The 19,433-nt window shown below is 53.7% G+C and overlaps 3 protein-coding genes across 7 annotated transcripts; 1 reads left to right on the plus strand and 2 right to left on the minus strand.

Annotated features, from left to right (window-relative positions):
* Window positions 1-731: 731 nt before the first annotated feature.
* PROSER3 (proline and serine rich 3) lies at window positions 732-9,438 on the minus strand. 4 transcript variants are annotated; one of them, XM_043600588.1, is made up of 11 exons: window positions 9,318-9,438; window positions 8,201-8,297; window positions 7,688-7,890; window positions 6,739-6,860; window positions 6,576-6,628; window positions 5,754-5,836; window positions 5,516-5,655; window positions 2,270-2,445; window positions 1,201-2,152; window positions 1,031-1,112; window positions 732-919 (listed from the first exon to the last, which is right to left on the minus strand). In XM_043600588.1, exons 1-11 carry the CDS (start codon window positions 9,326-9,328, stop codon window positions 778-780), a joined length of 2,061 nt encoding a protein of 686 aa, XP_043456523.1. In that variant the 5' UTR covers window positions 9,329-9,438; the 3' UTR covers window positions 732-777. The 4 variants fall into 4 exon arrangements, with proteins under 4 accessions (XP_043456523.1, XP_043456521.1, XP_043456522.1 ...); XM_043600586.1 differs by having other exon boundaries at window positions 6,522-6,628; XM_043600587.1 differs by having other exon boundaries at window positions 6,576-6,631.
* A 746-nt stretch (window positions 9,439-10,184) lies between these two features.
* HSPB6 (heat shock protein family B (small) member 6) lies at window positions 10,185-13,087 on the plus strand. The gene is made up of 3 exons (XM_043600761.1): window positions 10,185-10,721; window positions 11,738-11,860; window positions 11,976-13,087. The coding sequence occupies exons 1-3, from the start codon at window positions 10,539-10,541 to the stop codon at window positions 12,153-12,155; spliced, it is 486 nt and encodes a 161-aa protein (XP_043456696.1). The 5' UTR covers window positions 10,185-10,538; the 3' UTR covers window positions 12,156-13,087.
* Window positions 13,088-13,143: 56 nt separating this feature from the next.
* LIN37 (lin-37 DREAM MuvB core complex component) lies at window positions 13,144-18,431 on the minus strand. 2 transcript variants are annotated; one of them, XM_043600745.1, is made up of 9 exons: window positions 18,226-18,431; window positions 15,187-15,262; window positions 14,976-15,026; window positions 14,630-14,659; window positions 14,463-14,548; window positions 14,211-14,377; window positions 13,525-13,665; window positions 13,365-13,438; window positions 13,144-13,280 (listed from the first exon to the last, which is right to left on the minus strand). In XM_043600745.1, exons 1-9 carry the CDS (start codon window positions 18,257-18,259, stop codon window positions 13,199-13,201), a joined length of 741 nt encoding a protein of 246 aa, XP_043456680.1. In that variant the 5' UTR covers window positions 18,260-18,431; the 3' UTR covers window positions 13,144-13,198. The 2 variants fall into 2 exon arrangements, with proteins under 2 accessions (XP_043456680.1, XP_043456679.1); XM_043600744.1 differs by having other exon boundaries at window positions 14,976-15,029.
* Between the last annotated feature and the right edge of the window lie 1,002 nt (window positions 18,432-19,433).

Below are 19,433 nucleotides of genomic sequence, written 5' to 3' on the forward strand. Positions count from 1 at the left end.
GGCACAGGAAAACCAGAGTGGCAAGTTAGGGGGAAGATTGAGACCTCAGTTTAAGACCTGTGAACTTTGAGACAGTAGGCGTTGGCATGGAAATGGTGAGGAATGGAGCAGGTAGCGGAATACAGGAACCTGAGGTTCAGTGGCCCGGTCTAGGGTGAAGATTGGAATTTGGGGACTATTAGAATAGAGATGGGCTAGTGATGCCTGAGAATGAGTACAGATAGTTAAAGGCAAGGACCTGGGACATGCTAAGGTGACAGGTTGGAGCAATGACAAGGTGTGACCAGAGAGGTGAGGAGTGGGGTGGGGCATTGGAAGGGTAAGGAGGAGGTGTTTCAGGGAGGGAGGTATCAGCACACTAAATGCTGCTTCTGGCTCAAGCAGGGTGTGGACTGAGGATTGACCATTGCCCAGCACTCTGATGACCCCCATTAGTTTCATACCCAAAGGACAGCCCTTTGGTCTCGGCTGAGACAGGAGGATCCACTCTGAGTTGAGAGTCAGCTAAGGTAAGTCCAGTCTTGCCTGAAATCTGTCCTGGAACCCCTCCCTGTCCTGACCTCAGAGAGGATTCCTCAGAGAGGAAACCAGAAGAGATTTTGTGCCAATGGTCAGGAACTAGAGTGGGGTGGGGCAGGGCAGAGGTACCTCGGATAGGGGGAGGGAGGAAGCCATTTCTCTTAATTAGCACGACTCTTAGCCTTTCCAGAACAACTCTCAGAGAAACTAAGTAACTTGAAAAAAATATTTTATTGGGAAAAATACAATTTGTATAATTCAGCGTCGTCTGGTCTCAAGAGAAGCTCCTTCCTTTTGTAGTCGCCTCTCTGGGGACCTGGAAGGTGATCTGGTTGGAGGAGACCAAGTGGCTTGGTCTTCAGTGTGGTCCAGTAAGAGCGATAACTGCGCGGCCACTTTCCTGCAAAAAATCCGGGGTTGTAGAAGCGGAGGTGGTTATGTGCTCAGGATTGGGGTCTGGGGTTGTGGATGGCTCTGGGAAAGGCGTGTTGTAGATCCTGGTGATGGTCACCTTTTTTGCAGCCTCAGTTCGGCCCTCTTAACTCTTAGCACCTGCAGTACAGGGTCGTCCTGGAACTCGCTGCCGTCAGAGTCTAGGGGAAACAGAGGGAGCGCCAAGAGGTTGACTCGTGGGGTGCTGGACTACTATCCAGATCTGGGGAGCCACGCACATCAGCTCACCCTCTGCAGCCTCTAGAAGTCGGGCGGCCTGGCAGAGCAGATCTGAGGAGGCGTGGTCAGCAGCGGACGGGGGCGTAGCCACCGCCTCCAGAGACTCCGCCCTGAAGGAAGGGGGCGGGGCCTCGATGCAAGCGGACACCTCCTTAGCTGGAGGGGGCGGGACTCTGGGTTTCAGATACCCAGCTTCAGCCAAGGGAGTGTCTTTGTCCTTCTTCGGCTCCGACATCGCTAGGGGGAGCTTGGCCTTGGCAATCCGAGACTCTGCTTTAGACCGACTGGGCGGGGTCTGTTCTTTGGGAAAATGGGATCCAGATAGAGGGGGTGTAACGTTGGTTTGGGGCTGTGTGGCCTTGACTTTCTGAGATTCAGTCTCTGCCAGAGGTAGGCCCTCAAGGTGAGGGGGCGTGTCCTCCAGGCTGTCCGGGAAAAGCCGCGCGGCTACTACCTGGCCCAGGGCGCCTCTGAGCTGCAGGCCAGGACCCTCGTCAGCTGCCGTGACTCTCCCAGCGGACTCGCGGCGCCGGGCTCTGCCACTCCCAGGCTTGGGGCCCTGCTTCTCAGGCTGGGCGGGGCAGCTTGGCGCAAGAGCGGGCGGATCCTGGGGGGCGGCTGGGGGCGGGGACGTGGAGGCTGAAGGTGCCGCGGTGGAGGCCTGGGGCACCGGAGTGGAACCCGGAGGCGCAGGGGTAGAGGCGAAAGGCGTGGGAGGAATGGCCCCGAGAGGTACCCAGGGACCAGGCTGCGGGGCCCAGAAGAACCCATGGGGGCTGGGGCCCCAAAACATGTGTGGAGAGAACCCTGGCGGAATAGGAGGCCTCTCCATATAGAAGGCCTCCAGGGGACCAGGCCGGGTCACACTGCTCCAAAGTGGGACGCAATTAGGCTGGGTTCCCAAGGAAGCAAGGGACTCTGCAGGGGCAGCGGGAGCTTGTCGACAAACAGGGACAGGGACCTGAGATAAAGAGAAAGGGTAGAGGGGTCCTCAGTCGCCTCCAGGCTCCTCTTTCCTCCAGCTCTCCTTAGCACCCCTCCCTCCAGCCCCCTCAAGCTCCTCCCTCCCCCATCTCACTGGAGTGGTGAGGGCAGGAGTCTGGGGTAGCACCCAGGTTCCATCACCCTGCCCTCCTCGAGCCCTTTCAAGCTTCCGCCGCTGCCGCCACTGGTATAGAATGTCATCCTCTGGACGCAAGGGTGCCTGGGAGGAGATCGGGGCTGGAGCAGAGATGGGGGCATGTGCTGGTGTTCCTGTGGGGTAAGCAGAGAGGGGCTAGGGTGATGAGCAAACCAAGGACAGTCTGTTTATATACCTTTTAACTGTACCAGAAAGTTATTCAGACAAGCTCTCCAGATAATGTCCCAACTCCTCATCCAAATAGGAAGTGAGAAAAGAAGCGGAGTCAGGGATAGAGCACTCCTGGGCTTCTCAAGCTGCCATCATACATTCTTTATTCATCAGCAAGTATTTATTGAGCTCTTACTTTGTGCCTGGACATTATGGATACAGCAGTAAACAAGACAGATGCTCCAGAATCTGCCCTCTTCTCCCCCTCTTTTTTTTTTTTTTTAATTTTTTTAGACATTCATTTTTGAGAGGGTGGGGAGGGGCAGAGAGAGAGGAAGACATAGAATCCGAAGCAGGCTCCAGACTCTGAGCTGTCAGCACAGAGCCTGACATGGGGCTTGAACTCATGAACTGTGAGATGATGATGGCCAAAGTCAGACGTTTGACCAACTGAGCCACCCAGGGGCCCTTCACTTCTCCCCCTCTTTACTGTCCTTACCTGGGGCCAACCCAACAGGAACCTTTTCTCTTGTTTCTCTACTTCTGTCCTCCCAATCTATTTACCCTGCAGCCAGAGAGACCCTGGGAACACCTGAGTCAGATCAGGGCCCTCCTGGATTAGAACCCTCCCCAGGCTGCACCTGTCCTGGTAAAAAGCAAAAGCCTGTGCATTTGTGGTTCCCACTGCCTGTCATGTTGTTCCCTCCCGCATGTACAGGGTTCAGTCCCTCAAATCCTTCCAATCTTTGCTCAGTATCACCTTCTTAGTGAGGTCTTCCCTGGCTACCCTATTTAAAACCACAACAACCCCCAGCCTTACCACTCCCAATCCTCTTTCTTGTTCCATTTTTCTCCTTAGTACTTTTCACATTCTAACATACTCAGTATGGCACTTCTTTGTTTATGTATCTCTGGCAGCTACACAAGGGCAGTGATTATTTCTGTCTGACCATTCTCATATCCCCAGTGTCAAGAACAAGGCCTGGTGCCACCAGTATCTGTGGCATAAATGCCAAATGAACTGATTATATTGAACTGCAGTGCCCAGACCCGTGCTAGGGATACCGCAGTGACTAAGGGTAAGGCCACTGGTTGTCCTCAGTTCAGTGGGGCAAATGGACATGGATATCATTCCGATCATTCAGAGCATAACTTCATCAATAATGATCAGTAGGGCTACCATTGTCTCTTAAAAGACCTGTCATTTGATGTTGCACAGAGAAAGGGGGGTGTCACCCTGGATCTCTCTCCCTCACTCCCCTCTATATCCTGTGACTCTACTTCCAAACCTGGTCACTTCCCTCTACTCTGCTCCTCAGGCTCTGGCCCAAGTGAAACTACCAGCATCTCTCACTAGGGGGTCAACAGCAGCCAGAGGGAGTCTGTTAATCCCCAACTTAGATCACATCCTTTCCCTGCTCAGAATCCTCCATGGCTCCCTAGTACTAAGATCATGACCAAATGCCTCCTGTGCCTACCTGGCCCAATGTAATCTGACTCCTGCCAATCTCTTCCACCTTACCCCACACTACTCTCACCCCCCGCATCCCTTGCCTTTTCTAGTCCATTGTCTGTACCATGTTCCCTCCCGCCTCAGGTCCTGAGTACATGCTAGAGGGCTACTGTCTCCACCATCATTGTTCAAGTCTCCAGTTAGATAGCCCCTCTTCCCCGGAGGCCTTCTGTGACTTCCCAGCATCACAACCATCGCATGCCCTTCATTTCTGCTTACATTTCACTTTTGTTCGTGGGGTTATATAGCTATTTTCTGCCCTACACTGACTATATTATGAGGACCATGAAGGTGGGACCATGTATGGTTGGTTCACTGTGGAATCGCCAAGCCCACTCACAGGGCCTCATCCACAACAGGTATTCAATGTTTTTTGTGTTTTTTTTTTTTTTAACACTTACTTTTGAGAGACAGAGCATGAACAAGGGAGGGGTAGACAGAGAGAGACACACACAGAATCTGAAGCAAGCTCCAGGCTCCAAGCTGTCAGCACAGAGCCTGACGCGGGGTTTGAATCCACAAACCATGGGATCATGACCTAAGCTGAACTCGGACGCTTGACTGAACCACCCAGGCGTCCCGGTATTCAATGTTTTTTAGATGAAAGAATGAATACATTTCTGCAGAACGACTCATGAAGTACATACTAGTTTTACCCCCATTTTACAGATGAGAAAACTGAGGCTTAGGAAGGAAAGGTGAATAAAAGGTGAGGTGAAGCTGAAAAGGAGCAAAGAATCAGACAAAGAGGCAGGGTCACGCACCAGGCACGAACGCCTGTCTGTTCACTGTGCCTGCCTGTCCCCGCTCACTTAAGCCCCATGAGACACCCAGAGCATCTGTTCTGTGCACCACGGCATCATCCCAGGACCTGGGCATGGAGTAACAGTAACAACAATGATGACACTAGTAACCCAGGTCCTTCATCCCGCCTCTGAAGTCTGAAAATTTCAGACGGCAGAAATGGAGAGTTCAACAGTTTGCATGCTTTAGCAGAGTCACACGATGTGAACAGCACTGCCAGGGGGCTGGGTCAGTACACCACACTCAAACACAGTAGCATTTCGCTGAACAACACAAAATTGCCAATATTCAACCACCTTTTACTTACAAAGACAGAGATTTTCATGTGGTTCAATGTAACACAACCATAGCAAAAATTGTACGACTAGTCACCCTAAATGAAATACACAGAGATCATAAACAGCCTTCATACTCTTTAGGTCAGATTTTGCATCAAATCAGGTATGGTGCCAAATTAGCAAAGAGCTAATTTCCGATTTTGGACATCTGTGTTCAGAACTGCAAACGGGATGCAGGGAGAGAGCCTGCCATACTAATGATAGGTACTGTTCACAGACCGGCGGTAAGTGCACCCTGCATTCACCAACTCATTTATTACCCCTGTTTTAAAGCTGCAGAAACAGAGGGGCCCAGAAAGGTCCCAGGTGACACAGCTGGTAAATGTCAGAGCTGGGATTCACATCCAGACTGCTCTCAATCGTGGCCTCAGAACTTACCGTGTGCCTTGGGGTCAGAGCCCTTGCTGGAGTCAGGGGTGAAGGTCATGGAGAAGGGAGAGAGGCCCTCAGAGCTGACGGGGCATGAGGAGCCGCTGGCATCGCTAGGGCTGAGTGAGGAGGAGGAGACTGAGGCCTTGCTGTAGGGAGAAAGCAGAAGTGAGGCAACAGAGGTCTCAGAGGCAGTGGGCTGGGCCCGGAGCTGTAGGAGTGGGGACGATGAGGGCAGGGAAGGCACCTGCGTTTGAGCAGCCTGGCAGCTCTGCTCTGCAGGCTCAGCGTCTCCAGGTCCAGCAGGGGTGAGTTCCACGTGCTGAGGCTCTGTGAGGTGACAGGGGTCAGAGGCCAGCCCCCACCTCAAAGGGTGCTAGGAAAGGGGCTCTGGACAGAGGGCCCGAAGTCCAGTCTGCACTCCACCTGGTACCCTCACATGCTGGCTTAGAATCTGCTCCTCCTCCTCAGGGAAGGGGGACCCAGTGTTCCTCTGTGGATCCACCCCCCGCCCCTCCGCGCCCCCCCCCCCCCCTTGTAGTCATTGTTGTGGGAGAAGGGTTGACCTCACCTTCCTGACCAAGACTGGCTAATGGCAACAATCTGTCCTCTGGTTCCACAGTGATTGGCTCAAAGATGAACAAATGAGAGTAAGCCCTGGTGCTCTGGAAGGAACTATTGGAAAATCCTCCTCTTTCCGCTAAACTAACTATGTAAGTTAGAAACCTAGAGAGAACTAAGGCTATCTTCGTGACTTCATGGGGAAAGCCTGCCTGAGATTGAACCCAACAAAGAGGAACAGAGATTCAAGAGAGTTGAGTTCCTCTTAATACTGTCCAAACACCTGGATCCAGCCATGCCTGAGAGCATATACATTTGGATTTCTTGATTGTATTAGCCAACGAATCCTTCTTTTTTGTTTAAGCTTCCTTGAACTGGGATGGACTCTAAGTCTATCCTAGGGCTGGAGCTGTCAGTTCAGGTACAGAGGGAAGGAAGTGGATGAGGATGTCACCTGCTTCATTTCCTGAAGGGGGGCCACAGCCTTAGCCTGAGATGTGCTCATCACCTTGGCAAGAGTTGAGACTGCTATGTCGGGTCTTCCTTCTGGTTCACGGGCTCCTGCTGAGAAGCCCCAGTTGACTTTGGTGGGGTATGAGGAATGTCTGCTGGGGACATTGATTGATCAGGAAAGGTTTTCAGCTGGGAGTGGATGGGACTGAAGCAGGTACCTGCTGCAAGTTGACTGTTGGTGTCTGGAGATTCAGGCCGCAGCCACCAAAAGTCAGCTGGGCCTGCAGGCTGGCGTTCCTCTCTGCTTGTAGGCTGAGCCTGGCGGAACCGGTTTATGTACCTATGAGCATCAGAGAATGGGAGGTGGGTGAACGAGTGGAGCCAAATAATAATGACAATAACAGTCACAATAGTGACGTTTATCAAGTACCATGGAAGTACCTACTACTTGTCCCTCAACATCTGTTCTCCTTTCTTATATAATAATGCAATATTATATAGGACTATATAAGACTGGACAGGTCTTCTACAGGTATATTTATCAGGGATCCTTACAGTTTTATGGTCATGTAACTAGATTCTTGACCAACAGGGTATGAGGAGATGTGATTCTGGAAAGTGGATGTGGCTGGGAGCCATTTTGGTCCATAAAGGAAAGAGCAACAGCCTAGTGATGGGAGGCAACAAGATAGAAGGAAACTGTGTTGTGTCCCTGACATCTCAACCAGGGGCTGCCATATCAGCCCTGGTTGCTTCTACCTGGACTGTTAGGTGAGGGAGAAGTAAATGTTCTCTTGATCAAGCCCCAATTAATTTGGTACTCTTTATTAAAGCAGCTGAACTTGTAGCATACAAATCCAAGTACTCACTATGTTATAGTACTTGTTATAGAAGCTTTATAGACAGTAACTCGTTGAAAGCTTAAGACAGCCCCAGGGGGATATATGCTACTAATATCCCAATTTACAGATTGAGGCCCAGATTGGAGGGTAAGTGACAGAGCTAGGATTTGAACCCAGGCAGCCTCGCTCCAGAGCACTTAATAACACACATGAAGTGTGGTTCTAAAAGTGCTGCATTAACAACTCTGGCTATGATGATTATTATGGGATGCCTGCCCCCTCCTGACCCAAACCCTTCTTTCCCTCCAGGGCTCCTGGTACTTACTTGGCCACCACGGACTCCCGGCTGTCAACCAGGGTGGGTGTTGGGGAGGCTCCCTTCTGTTCTTCAGTGGTGCTAGGTGGAGAAGGGGTCTCTGAGCTGGATGGCCAGGACTCTTCAAACAGCTCAGAGGAGTTGGGACCTGTGGCCAGAGCCTTAGGAACTTTGGGGAGCTTGGACTTCTGGGACCTGGACAGGCTCAGGGTCTAAGATATGGAGATGGGGAGAAGAAAGTGAGGGCTGAAGGGTCATCCCTGTAGGGGAACGAAGACACACACGAAGCGTGTCTCAGTCCAGAGGGGAGGAAACACATCCTACAATGGCAACAACTCAGTGATTGGGGCTATGACAGGGGATCCAGGTGACAGAGGACTGAGTAAGGGCAGAGCTGTAGGGAGGGCAGGAGGGACTGTCTCTTAATTTCCTACCCCTATCTCTCATCACATATCCTCCTTCCCTCTAGTCACTCCCTCACCACTGGGCTCACATACAGCACTCTCTATGGGGTGTCCTCACCTTGGGGTGCCAGGTCTGGCTTCGGGATCGCCAGTAGTGGCTTTGATCCAGGGGAGTCTCCTCAAAGGGGCTGTCTCCGACTGCGAAAACTGGCAGACTGCAAGGGGAGAGTAAGGCTGCAAGCGGAGCATGGTCAGTGCAGCCCTGTTAGGGGGTTGCGGGGTGGAGTCGGGTTGCAAGGTTGGAAGAGGAGGGCAGAACCAGATTACAATTCCCATAGATTCCTGGAAGAGATGAACTATAATTCCCATGAAGTGCCACTGCACATTCAAGATAATGATACTAGAGGCTCGATTCCCACCAGCCCTTGAAGCAGTCTCAGAAAACCAAGGAACTGCTAACTGGTGGCTCTTAACCCTAATCCAATCTAGGAGACTTTCAAAAATACAGATACGAGGTCCTCACCCTAGGCCAAAAGAATCATAATATCTGGAAGGAGGCTGGGCATCTGTATCTCTTTTGCATCATCCGTGACTTCGGCTCAGGTCATGATCTCACAGTTTGTGAATTCGAGCCCCAAGACGGTCTCTGTGCTGACAGCTCAGAGCCTGGAGCCTGCTTCCGATTCTTTGTCGCCCCCGCCCTCCCCTGCTCATGCTGTCTTTCTCTCTCTCTCAAAAATAATAAATAAAACATTAGAAAAGAAAAGAAAAGAAAAGAAAAGAAAAGAAAAGAAAAGAAACAAGCCTAAAACCTATCACTGTACATTTCCCATAAGTCCTTGGGACACTGAGGAGAAAACAGTAAATGGACTACAGTCCCCGTAACTGGGCTCCGCCTTAAGCAAGAAAAAGAAAGGTCAAAACCAACACCCATAGGAGTCTGGGGGAAATTTTAAAATTAAAACATTTAATTTCCAAGAGGACACTGGGCATCTTTAGAGGAAAATGAAAAGTCCTGGGGCCACTTAGAAAGCGGAACATAAAACGCTACGGGACCCTCGAGATGATGAAGTCCAAGGCTGGAGCAGCCAAAGGATGTGGGGCATCTTGGGAGTTGTAGTTCCAATGCGGTTGAGAAAGAGACTCCGGACCCTAGCAAATCTGACCCAAGGCTGTGTTAATCTCACTCTAGGTCCTCCCCAGGCCTCCTGTGGTCCCCGGGAAGGATCGCTCACCTGCGGTCCATCCCGCAGCTACCTGGGCGCTTCCGCCTGCTAAGCTCCTTCACTGGGCTGACCCCGCGCACAGCTTGGTCGCTTAGCAATGCTTTGTCAGGCCCGCCCCTTTCTGGGAGTGCCGACGCTAAAGAGAGCGGCCTCCAAAGCGACCAATGATGGAGAGGAAAATAAAAGTAATTGGAAAGGGGCCAAAGGGAGATGTCTCACAACTGGCTGTATTGTCGGTCTGACTTGAGAGAGCATGTTTGATTGGAGAATCGTAGTGTGCGGCAGTAATTGGCAAGGCTGTGGACCAATGGAAAGGATCTGAGGGTGAGCTCGCGGTTAGGAAGAGTTCCAAAGTACACTAGCTATCCAGCGGGGTGTTCTAGCCACGCCCCCTTTTGCTGCAGAAATGGACTCCAATATAACTACCGCTTTTCGCGTTGCAGAGCAATTAGAGAATCCGTCCCCTCTCTAACCAAAGCCCCTTCATCCGTCGGACCAGCCAACCGGTCCCGCGGGGTCATTAACCACTTCTGTCTTGCTGCAGGAGCAGCTGGTTGCACTAAGTGCCAGGCCTGGGCTGCTAGCCGAAATGGTGGGATCAAAATGAGCTATTTCGGGCCCGGCGCGCGGCCCCTGGGGGGCCAGCCTGGACTGTTCGTGCCTGCGCCCTCTGGCTGCTGCTCACCTGGCAGACCCCACTACCCTGGGCACCCGAGGCTGAGTCAGAGGCCCAGAATTAGGCCTGGCTTGCCGGGGGGCTGGGCCCAAGGCCCTGTTGAGATGGGAGTAGGGTCTGTTTTGTGTCCTCCTGACAGCCTGGCTGGCTATCACATTCCCTGTACCCAAGAATCTGCTCCTAAGACCGCCATCTACGTCATCCCCGGAGCGGCCTGCGGGGCGGGAATGGATTAAAGGGACTGCGAACCGCGCGGTGGCCCTGGGTCCCAAATACCGTGCTGTTCTACCTACTCGGCAAGGCTGCGCCTCCTCAGCCTTAGTTTCCCCTTTGGGAAATTGGGGGATCACCTCTGGCATCCAGCAGGCGCTTAATAAATGGCCAAGTCATTGTTGGGCTTTCTAAATAAGGCTCTATTAATGGCCGGCGCTGGCCGCGGTCCCAGTGTCCCCGGGCGGCCCGCCGAGGGGCGGACACAAGGCGTACTATAAGAGCGGCTGCCGCGCACGCAGGGGCACTGCGGAGCCTAGGGGCGGCGGCGGCGGCGAAGCAGGATGGAGATCCCCGTGCCTGTGCAGCCGTCTTGGCTGCGCCGCGCCTCGGCCCCTTTGCCCGGGCGCCTCTTCGACCAGCGCTTCGGCGAGGGGCTGCTGGAAGCCGAGCTGGCTGCGCTCTGCCCCGCCACGCTGGCCCCCTACTACCTGCGCGCACCCAGCGTGGCGCTGCCTGCCGCCCAGGTGCCAGGCCTGGGGGAGGGCGGTAACCCGGCCACTTCCAAGGCTTGGGGCCCCGGTCATCCTGAGGGGGGGGGGGGGGGGGGGGAGGCAGGCTTGCCCCCTGACTTTGAGCGGGGTGGAAAGTGCGGCCACTCAGAGGGGCTTCTAGAGTTGCCGGAGTATGGAATCTTAGCGGTCGGATTACTGAAGGGGGTGGGAGGTCCCTGACCCTCTGAGGAGGGGCTCAGCTCTGAGGGGCTGGAATGGCTGAGTCACTGATAGGGTGCGGCGGTCACTCCGAGGGGGAGCGTTGGTGGCTGAAGGAGACCCGTGATCCGGGGAAAAGGGGGCGCTCAGTCATTCTGAAGGGGGCGTGTGGGTTCCCAGGGACTCCTGAGGGGAAGGAATGTTTTGTCATTTTCGGGGAAGAGTTTGGAGACTGGAGACTGTATGTGGTGTCCCTCTGTCTCGAGACAGAGGAAGGGTCCTGTGACTTGAGAAAGGGGGGCCTGGCCACTCGGGGAAGTGGAGGATGAATACTGGTAACTGTTGAGGGCGTAAGCGGCCCCGTGACTCCAGTGGGAGGGTAAAGAGAAGACTCTGGAGGCTGGGGGAAGAGGCATCTTGGCAATTTCTGGTGGTGGTGGGGAGGGGGTACGATAAGGGCACCAGGAGTTCTGAGAGGAAGGGGGCTGGGGACTCAGTGTCCAAAGGATACGCTGGCTATGGGTCCTTGACACTGGGGGAGGGGGCAGGGTTACCCTGTGAGAGCCGAGGTCCCTGACTTTGCACAAGAGGGCCTCATCAGTCTGAGAGGAAAATCTGTGATTACAGGGGGAGGGGTGATCCCAGCTATTCCGGGTGAAGACATCCTTTGGGGCTAGGAGTGGGAAGGGAGACTGCCCAGTTCCGGAGGCCTGGGGCAGGGGCAGCCCCGGAACGGGCGGGGGGAGGGGCCTTGCTGGGCCCTGGGAGCCTCCCCCCCCGCCCCCACCCCCCCCACCCCCGCCCCAGCCATGACGATCGACTGTGCTTAGGTCCCGACGGAACCTGGGCATTTCTCGGTGCTGCTGGACGTGAAGCACTTTTCCCCAGAGGAAATCGCCGTCAAGGTGGTTGGCGACCACGTGGAGGTGCATGCGCGCCACGAGGAGCGCCCGGTGAGCCGGCTGGTGGGGGTGGGACCAGAATGCGTAGGCGGGACCCACCGGCCGGAGCGACGGGGCGTCTATAGGGAAAGGGCGGAGCCACTCAAATCTCTCTCTCTCTCTCCAGGATGAGCATGGATACATCGCACGCGAGTTCCACCGCCGCTACCGCTTGCCGCCTGGTGTGGACCCTGCCGCTGTGACGTCTGCGCTGTCTCCTGAGGGCGTCCTGTCCATCCAGGCCGCTCCCGCGACAGCCCAGGCGACGGCCCAGGCTCCACCGCCGCCGCAGGCTGCTGCCAAGTAGGCGGTCATGCCTGAACCCTGGGAGCCGCCTCTGGCCCCCTCTTTTAAAGCCGACCTGACTCCGCCCAGCCAGATGTCCTGAGCGCGCCAAAACCACCCACCCAATCTGGGATCCTACCCTGACCCTTCCCAACTAGGCTCTGCCCTGGTAACCTAGACCTTTCTACTGACGCTCCCACTCTCATACCCCCTCCAGCTTTCATCCCCCTGACACCTCCCTAGCTTCCAGGTCCTACAAGCGCAACCCCTCAGCCTACAGTCTCCCAGCCCCACTGACCCCACTTTCTTGGCAATATAAACCCACTCAAAATTCCCTCCTCTGCTTCCTTCTGACTCATCTGTTAAAACATCTCCAAATCCCATTTTGATCCTTTCCCCACTCTGACACTGTTATGGTGTGGCCAGCCCTGCTCCACCCCTAGATCAGTCAAGCATAATCCCTCTCCACCCCTCAAATATCCCAGACTGCCCAGACCTCCCACCCCAGACCATCTAGCCCTGGTCCTCAAGACTCTGGATCCTTCCCCCTCGTTCCAACTGGACACTACTCCCCCTACCCATCTTGTGACTTGAAACCCCAGCCAGCCACCCCCAGACTCTTGAGCCCCTTTTCCGACCCCCACCCCTGGACACCTATTTCAGGCCAAGCAGGACCCTCAGCCTCAGACTATACAGACACCCACCCCATCTCCCCAGATTCTGCACAGATATCCTAAGCCCCATCCCCAACTCTACCCAGAACCCCCCAGTCATTCTGTCTTAACCCCTAAGTCTCCAACCACATATCCCAGGCAATCCACCTTCCAAGACCCAACCAAGCAGCCACTTTTTCTTCGGTTCCCCACAATCCTTCTCCCTCCTTGAATTCCCTGCCACCCCTATCCCCTCATACTACCTAGGCCCACTCCCCGAATAAATGTGATAGAGCTGGTACCAACTGCTTTATGTCTGGGCTGGGAAGAATAGGCTGGAGCAAGCAGAGGCCAGTGTGAAGGTGTGAAGGAGGGGAATGTTTATTGGGGGGATGTGGGGAGCAGGGGAACATCACTGGCGCTCATACATCTCCCGTAGGATCTTCATGCTTTCTGAGTACCGAAGCTGGTTCCGATGAGATGCCTCCTTCCACCTGCGGTGGGGGTGGAGAAGCAGAGGGAGGACTCAGCAGTTGGGGCAGCGGCCATAGGGGTGCGAACAGGATGGGGATGCTCACCTCTGGCGGATGCGTTTCCAGCGCTGCATGTTGCGGTAGATGAGTGTGGATGGTGAGGGCTCAGGCTCGGAGGGCTGAGTGGACAGAGAAGCCAGGCTGGGTGGCCATGCCCGAGCCTCGTAATATATGCCCATAGCCCTGGGTCAGTTTGCATACCCACCTCATCATCGGGGGTACCCTGGGTCTCAGGCTGCAGCGGGGATGGAATTCGGGACCTGCCAGCATCACCAGATGGCCCAGCGGCTGTGGGTGGAGGCAGCTTGTACACATCGCGACTCTTGCCGCTGGTGACCTCTGAACTCTGGGGAAACAAGGGCCCCACCCCAGGCCCAAGAGAGTTAAAGAAGGCCAGCACTATATACTTCACCCCTCCTGCCTCATCCAGTGACAATAGACATGAGGGTCTCACAGGGGCCTGTCTTAAGAGCCATGCCAAAGGAGTGTCTCCTGTCCAATCCAGGGACCCCCATCCACCTCTGCCCAGCCCAGGGACCCCCAGTTACTCCTGCTCAGCCCAACGACCCCCATCTTCTCCCCTAGGCCAGGTGGCTACACCTTTTTGCACTAAGGACCCCTGTTGAGCCCCCCAGCTTTTGGTCACATCTATCTGCCCAAGGGAACCCTGTTCCCTCTCCCTCTCAGGCCAGGTAGCTGTATCCGTCTGGTTTAGGGAGTTCCATCCATACTCTCAGCCAAAATGTTCATATCTGTGTGCCTCATCAGACCAGAAATCACTGAGGGACAGAGACCTGTGCCTGTCTATCCCACTAGCTTTGGGAGGACACCCTGTGGTTATCTACCCACTGCCCCACTGGCTGCTGGGAGGGGGCCCACCACACATCCAACCTCCTCATCCTCAGGCAGTGGGGGCAGTGGTGAGCTGGGTGAGCGTTCTCGCTCGCGCACTGAGGGGCTGTTGCGCATCCAGGCACGGCAGATTGGGTACAATGGCGTGTTCTCACTGAACTGAGCCAAGTCCACACTCCGGTCAAACAGCTTGATCACATATGTGTCTAGGGTGATGGGAGGGGAAGGTGTGTGAACATCCTCCCATAGCTCCCCATCATGGCCTGCCCTCTAGAGTCACCGCCTACTCACTGGATCGCTGCGGCCCTCCCTCAGCCAGCCCGTCATCCATCTCCCTCCTCTTCTTCCTCCGCTGGTGGGGGAAGCGGGCGGATGGTCTGTGTGGGGCAGGAGAACATCAGGACCAGGGCAGGGGCTGGAGACTTCTTGTCAGTTGGCTGGGGCCCCTGCCACCTTACCGTTTGCCGGTAGATGCAATGGAACAATCCCTGTGGGGAGAGACAAGATGTCAGCAGGTGATTCTAAAACAAATGCCTGCTTAAAACCCCAAAAGGCACCCTGGGGAGACTGAGATGTTCACAGGGACCCCACCGAACTCTTAGACCCTGCGTCCCACCCACGCCTCCAGGGCTGGAAGTGCCAACCATAAGGAAACCTAAGCTTCTGCTGCCACAGGGTCTCTGTACATGCAGGGTGGTCAGGACTGCGGTGGAGGAAGTGTGGGGCAGAGTGGTCAGAGCCTGGATGAAGAAGGAAGTTATCCAGCACAAGCCCTCAGATACAGATCCCATTAACAAAACTTACTTGTTGTGGGTGTCCGAGGGGGTTTTCCCAGCTTCCTCCTCCAGGCGCTCCCTGCTAGTGGAAGAGAACTGTGGGCTCAGGGTTCCCAGGGGCAAGTGGGAAGGCACCAAGTAGCTTTTCCATTGGGCCCCTTCCTCCCTAAGCCAGCCTCTGGGGTCCTACCCAGATCCACCCAGCATGACCCATAACCCCTGCTGGGCTAGGTCCCAACCTGTCCATGTGACTCTTCTCCAGCAGACACTGCAGGACAGCATCAAGTTGGTTCCGGGCCTTGGCCATCTCCAACTCTGGGGAAGAAGATACCAACCAGGAGTCGGTTCTAAGGCCCACCGCAGGTGGGCAGCCAACTAGGCTGAAGGACATTCACATCCAAGCCTACGGCCGGGCCCAGGCACATTGGGCGGTGCAGTGGGCAAAGACAACTTGACGTGATGAGCAAGAGCTCCGGGTTCCAGGGTTGTCCCACGTGCTCATGTGTGACCAAAGTCACCTTACCTCACTGAGCCTGTTTCCTCAACTTGAAAATAGGTCTCCCAAAGATACCTATCTGCAAGGACCGTTTGAGGTTTAAATAAACCTATGTTGGGGCACCTGGGTGGCTCAGTTGGTTAAGTGTCCAACTTGGGCTCAGCTCATGATCTCCCTGTTCCTGAGTTCAAGCCCCGTGTCGGGCTCAGTGCTTACAGCTCAGAGCCTGGAGACTGCTTCAGATCCTGTGTCTCCCTCTTTTTCTCTGCCCCTCCCCCACTTGTGCTCTGTCTGTCTCTCAAAAATAAATAAAATGTTAAATTTTTTTTAAACAAACCTATGTTATATATGAATCTCTTAGCAAGATGCAATTACAATAAGATGTACAGAGTACTTATTATGTGCCAAGAATTGTTCCAAGCACATTACACGTATTAACCCGTTAAATTCTCACAATAACTCTGGCAGGTAGATAGGATTATCCCCATCTTATGGATGATGAAACTGAGGCACAGAGAAGTTAGGCTAGGAAATTGCAGGACTGAGGATTTGCACTCAGGCACTCCACAGCTGAAGTTATAAGGCAGAGACTCAAACTGGGTGCAGAATCTAGCTCCCAGATGTGGTCTGTTTGGCTGAGGCAGTGGTGTTATTTTAAATCTGAACTGAATCTAAATGGACAACATGTAATAATTGAGAGACTGCACCTAAAATATCCATTTTTGGCTCCCCCCCTGCCCCGCTCGAAATGAGATATGGGCCCACCTTCCTGCATTCCTGGCTCTGTTGGCCTGTGTGTTTGCCTCCCTTCATCATAGAACTTAAAGAGGTGATGATGTTATAAATATTCTCCTCTCGCCCTTGTGGGGTGTTTGCTCTCGTTCCAGCCAGTACCTAGCATCACTCTGGTCCAGGGCTCAAAGCCTGGAAGGGCGCTTGGGGACATGCTTTGCCAGCCCTGGGATGAAAGAGGCAGGGATTCCCAACAGCACGGAGGAGAGGCAGGGTGGGGGTGAAGGGCTGCAGGCAGCTGAGATTCTAACAGAGAGCCCTGGACAAGAGCCCAGGTATAAATCATACATACCCCCATCTCTTTCCCTAGGCCCTGCTTCTCTCCTGAACCTCAGACCTTGGGATCCCATGGTCTCCTGGATACCTCCCCCTGGACATCCCCTAGGCCCCTACCATCTACTGGGTCCACACTGGCCTAGTGTCTCTCTAAACTTTACCACTTTTCCTGGGCCCCCATCTCTGGGGTAGCCCCACTCCCCCAGTCCTTCACTGGGCCTCATAATAGACACCTCTCATCCTCCTCCACCCCAGCTCACCAACCCCATGGCCTGTCCACTTGGCCTCCTGAGTATCTCTCTGCTCTCTCCCTAGCCTGGTTCTCTCCCTTCCCCCAGGCTCCCAGCCTCAATCTCCTCCTCTGACCTACCCTGCACAACGTGCCCAGGAGACTCTTTGGAAAACAAACCCACCCTGATCCTCCCCTGCATAGAATAGTCCACCACTCCGTAGTTCCCCAGGACTGAGTCTGAACCCTTTGGCCTGGTGTTCACAGGCCTCCAATGACCCTGCCTGCCCCCCCGCCCCCACCATCATCTGTAGTCAGGCCATTATATTTTACTCTTCCACTCATGATTTTTTTTTTTTTTTTTTTTGGAATTTGGGGGGGATCTTTATTAACTCACTCCTCAGTTCAAAACACTCCTTTGGCTTCCCATTTCCCTCAGAACAAAAGCCAAAGTCCTAACTTGAACCACAAGAACTGTCCTCCTCCCTCTCCCTGTTTGCCATCATCTCACACTCTCCACCTGACTCTCTCTGCTCCAGACACACTGGCCTCTCTGCTGGGCCTTGAACGTGGCAGATGAGTCTTGCACCTCAGGACCTTTTCAGAGCTATTTCCTACATCTGATTTGCTGTTCCCTCATCTGTCCTCACTCCTTCTTCTTTTTTTTTTTTTTTTTTAATTATTTATTTTTGAGAGAGAGAAAGAGAGAGAGAGAGAAAGAGAAAGAGAATGAATGAATCCTAAGCAGGATCCAGGCTCTGGGCTGTCAGTACAGAGCTGGACGTGGGGCAGGAACTCATGAACCCTGAGATCATGACCTGAGCTGAAGTCACAGGGCTCAACGGACTGAGCCACTCAGGTGCCCCACCTTGCCTCACTCCTGATCTTACCTTCTCCTGTTTCGTTTTATTAGAACTTATACCATCTAACACCCTACACATCATTTTGCTTTTTTGGGGGTCTGGATTCCATGCCTCTCCCACCACCCTCATTAACATGCCAGTCCTGGGTTCCCATCAGCTCGGACCCAACCCAAAATGACTTCCTCTCTCTCAGCTTCGGTTTCCCAATCTACCACATTTCCTACTTCCTAGCATTACTGGGATACAGGGACTGGGAGGATTAAATGCTTCTCTGCACTTCAAGTGCTGAGCACAATGCTTGACTCATGACCACTGCTGGAAATGGGGAAACCGAGGCAGAGGCAAGAAGTGTCCTTTTCATTGTCACACGTCTCAGGATCCCCGGGTCTTACTGTACCACACGGTCTGAGCCACCACCATTCAATCTCAACGCTACCTTCAACACAGACAGGGAGGGTTTGAAGATGGCAAGAATCGTTCAATGCCTGACATAGCGATGGTCAGGTGGGCGGCAGGAAGAAGTCGCGTGGTCAGTCTGATCGCGATAATCTTATCTATCGGGACTCCCATACCCTGATGGGTCCGGTGCTCCCCTACAGGCCCCCTACCTCGGGGTCCTCACCTGATTTCTCCACTTTCACCTTCACCGGAAACATGGCTTGGGTCTGAGGTGTGGCTAGCTGGGTCAGAGGAGGCCAAAGAGCCCAGGGTCATAAATGGAGGCCGAAGACTGACGGGAAGAGGTCAAAGATAAGCTTTGTGTGCGACCAGTCCCCCGCGCTGAGCAGTGTCCGGCGGCGACCGCCACTACAGCCGCCACCTCCTCTGTTTCCCGTCTGTGGGCGGGTCCCTTTGGCAATTGCTTGTTCCCATTTGGCAGTGCCACCGTCGATCTCGTCTCTGACCAATCGACACCGCTGCCATCTGCTCCCAGCTGTAAGTCCCACCTTTCTGAGGCCCCGTTTCCGGAAACAAAGCAACGGCATCCCGCGGTGCTTCCTGGGAGGTGTAGTTCTACCTCCGAGACACAGCCACGGTAACAACGCCTGCGCCGCGCGAGGCACGGTGGGAGACGTAGGATCAGGGCTGCGTGAGGTTTCTCGGAACTTGTAGTGTTAGGAGCTTTGAGGAAAACCAATTTAGCTATTACCAAGATTTATTTAACCGTAGGAGTCCTTCTTGCCCCCGAGAAGAAGACAAGTCTGGAGTTAGGCCGGGTTCAACCTTACTGAGCACTCGCCAGGTGCCAGCTACCTGTTGATCTCTCCTCAGGAGCAACCATTTACTTAGCAAATATTTATTAGCGTGCCAGGCACTCTTCTAGGCACGGGGGACACTGCAAAGAACAAAACCGACAAAAATTCCTGCCGTAATAGAGCTTATATTTCAGAGGATGTAAGATTACAAGAAGTAAAACAGTTTTAAAAAAGTGTAATAAAAGAAAGAATGCAACCTCAAGGCACTTAGGGAGTACCAACGTTAAGGATTGAAATTTTAAGTAGGATGGTCAAGGAAGCTTTCTCTGATAAAGCTCTTGGCTATGTCTATTGCTGCAGACAACATCTCCTTCAGAAAATGGGAAACTTCCATTTACCACAGATGCTTTGGGTCTGATAAATTCTAAGAGGTAGTATTGATATCCACATTTCTTAAAAAAATTTTTTTTTAAAGTTTTATTTTTGAGAGAAAGAGAGAGACAGAGCATGAACAGGGGAGGGCAGAGAGAGAGGGAGACACAAAATCCAAAGTAGGTTCCAGGCTCTGAGCTGTTAGCACAGAGCCTGATGGAGGGCTCGAGTCATGAACAGTGAGATCATGACCTGAGCCGAA

Source organism: Prionailurus bengalensis, chromosome E2 (assembly GCF_016509475.1).
Source record: "Prionailurus bengalensis isolate Pbe53 chromosome E2, Fcat_Pben_1.1_paternal_pri, whole genome shotgun sequence".
Classification (NCBI taxonomy): domain Eukaryota; kingdom Metazoa; phylum Chordata; class Mammalia; order Carnivora; family Felidae; genus Prionailurus; species Prionailurus bengalensis.

What these genes read in the sequence shown, in the direction of transcription:
- PROSER3 (XM_043600585.1), bottom strand. An exon ending in CGGGAGTCCGTGGTGGCCAA is followed by an intron (nt 6,861 to 7,687) that starts GTAAGTACCAGG and finishes TGATGCTCATAG; the next exon opens with GTACATAAACCGGTTCCGCC. An exon ending in CTCCTGCCCTCACCACTCCA is followed by an intron (nt 2,153 to 2,269) that starts GTGAGATGGGGG and finishes TCTTTATCTCAG; the next exon opens with GTCCCTGTCCCTGTTTGTCG.
- LIN37 (XM_043600744.1), bottom strand. Translation starts at nt 18,259, where the DNA reads ATGTTTCCGGTGAAGGTGAAAGTGGAGAAATCAG. An exon ending in CACTGCCTGAGGATGAGGAG is followed by an intron (nt 13,666 to 14,210) that starts GTTGGATGTGTG and finishes TTGTTTCCCCAG; the next exon opens with AGTTCAGAGGTCACCAGCGG. An exon ending in TGGAAACGCATCCGCCAGAG is followed by an intron (nt 13,281 to 13,364) that starts GTGAGCATCCCC and finishes CCCCCACCGCAG; the next exon opens with GTGGAAGGAGGCATCTCATC.
- HSPB6 (XM_043600761.1), top strand. Translation starts at nt 10,539, where the DNA reads ATGGAGATCCCCGTGCCTGTGCAGCCGTCTTGGCTGCGCCGCGCCTCG. An exon ending in TGGCGCTGCCTGCCGCCCAG is followed by an intron (nt 10,722 to 11,737) that starts GTGCCAGGCCTG and finishes GACTGTGCTTAG; the next exon opens with GTCCCGACGGAACCTGGGCA. An exon ending in CGCGCCACGAGGAGCGCCCG is followed by an intron (nt 11,861 to 11,975) that starts GTGAGCCGGCTG and finishes CTCTCTCTCCAG; the next exon opens with GATGAGCATGGATACATCGC.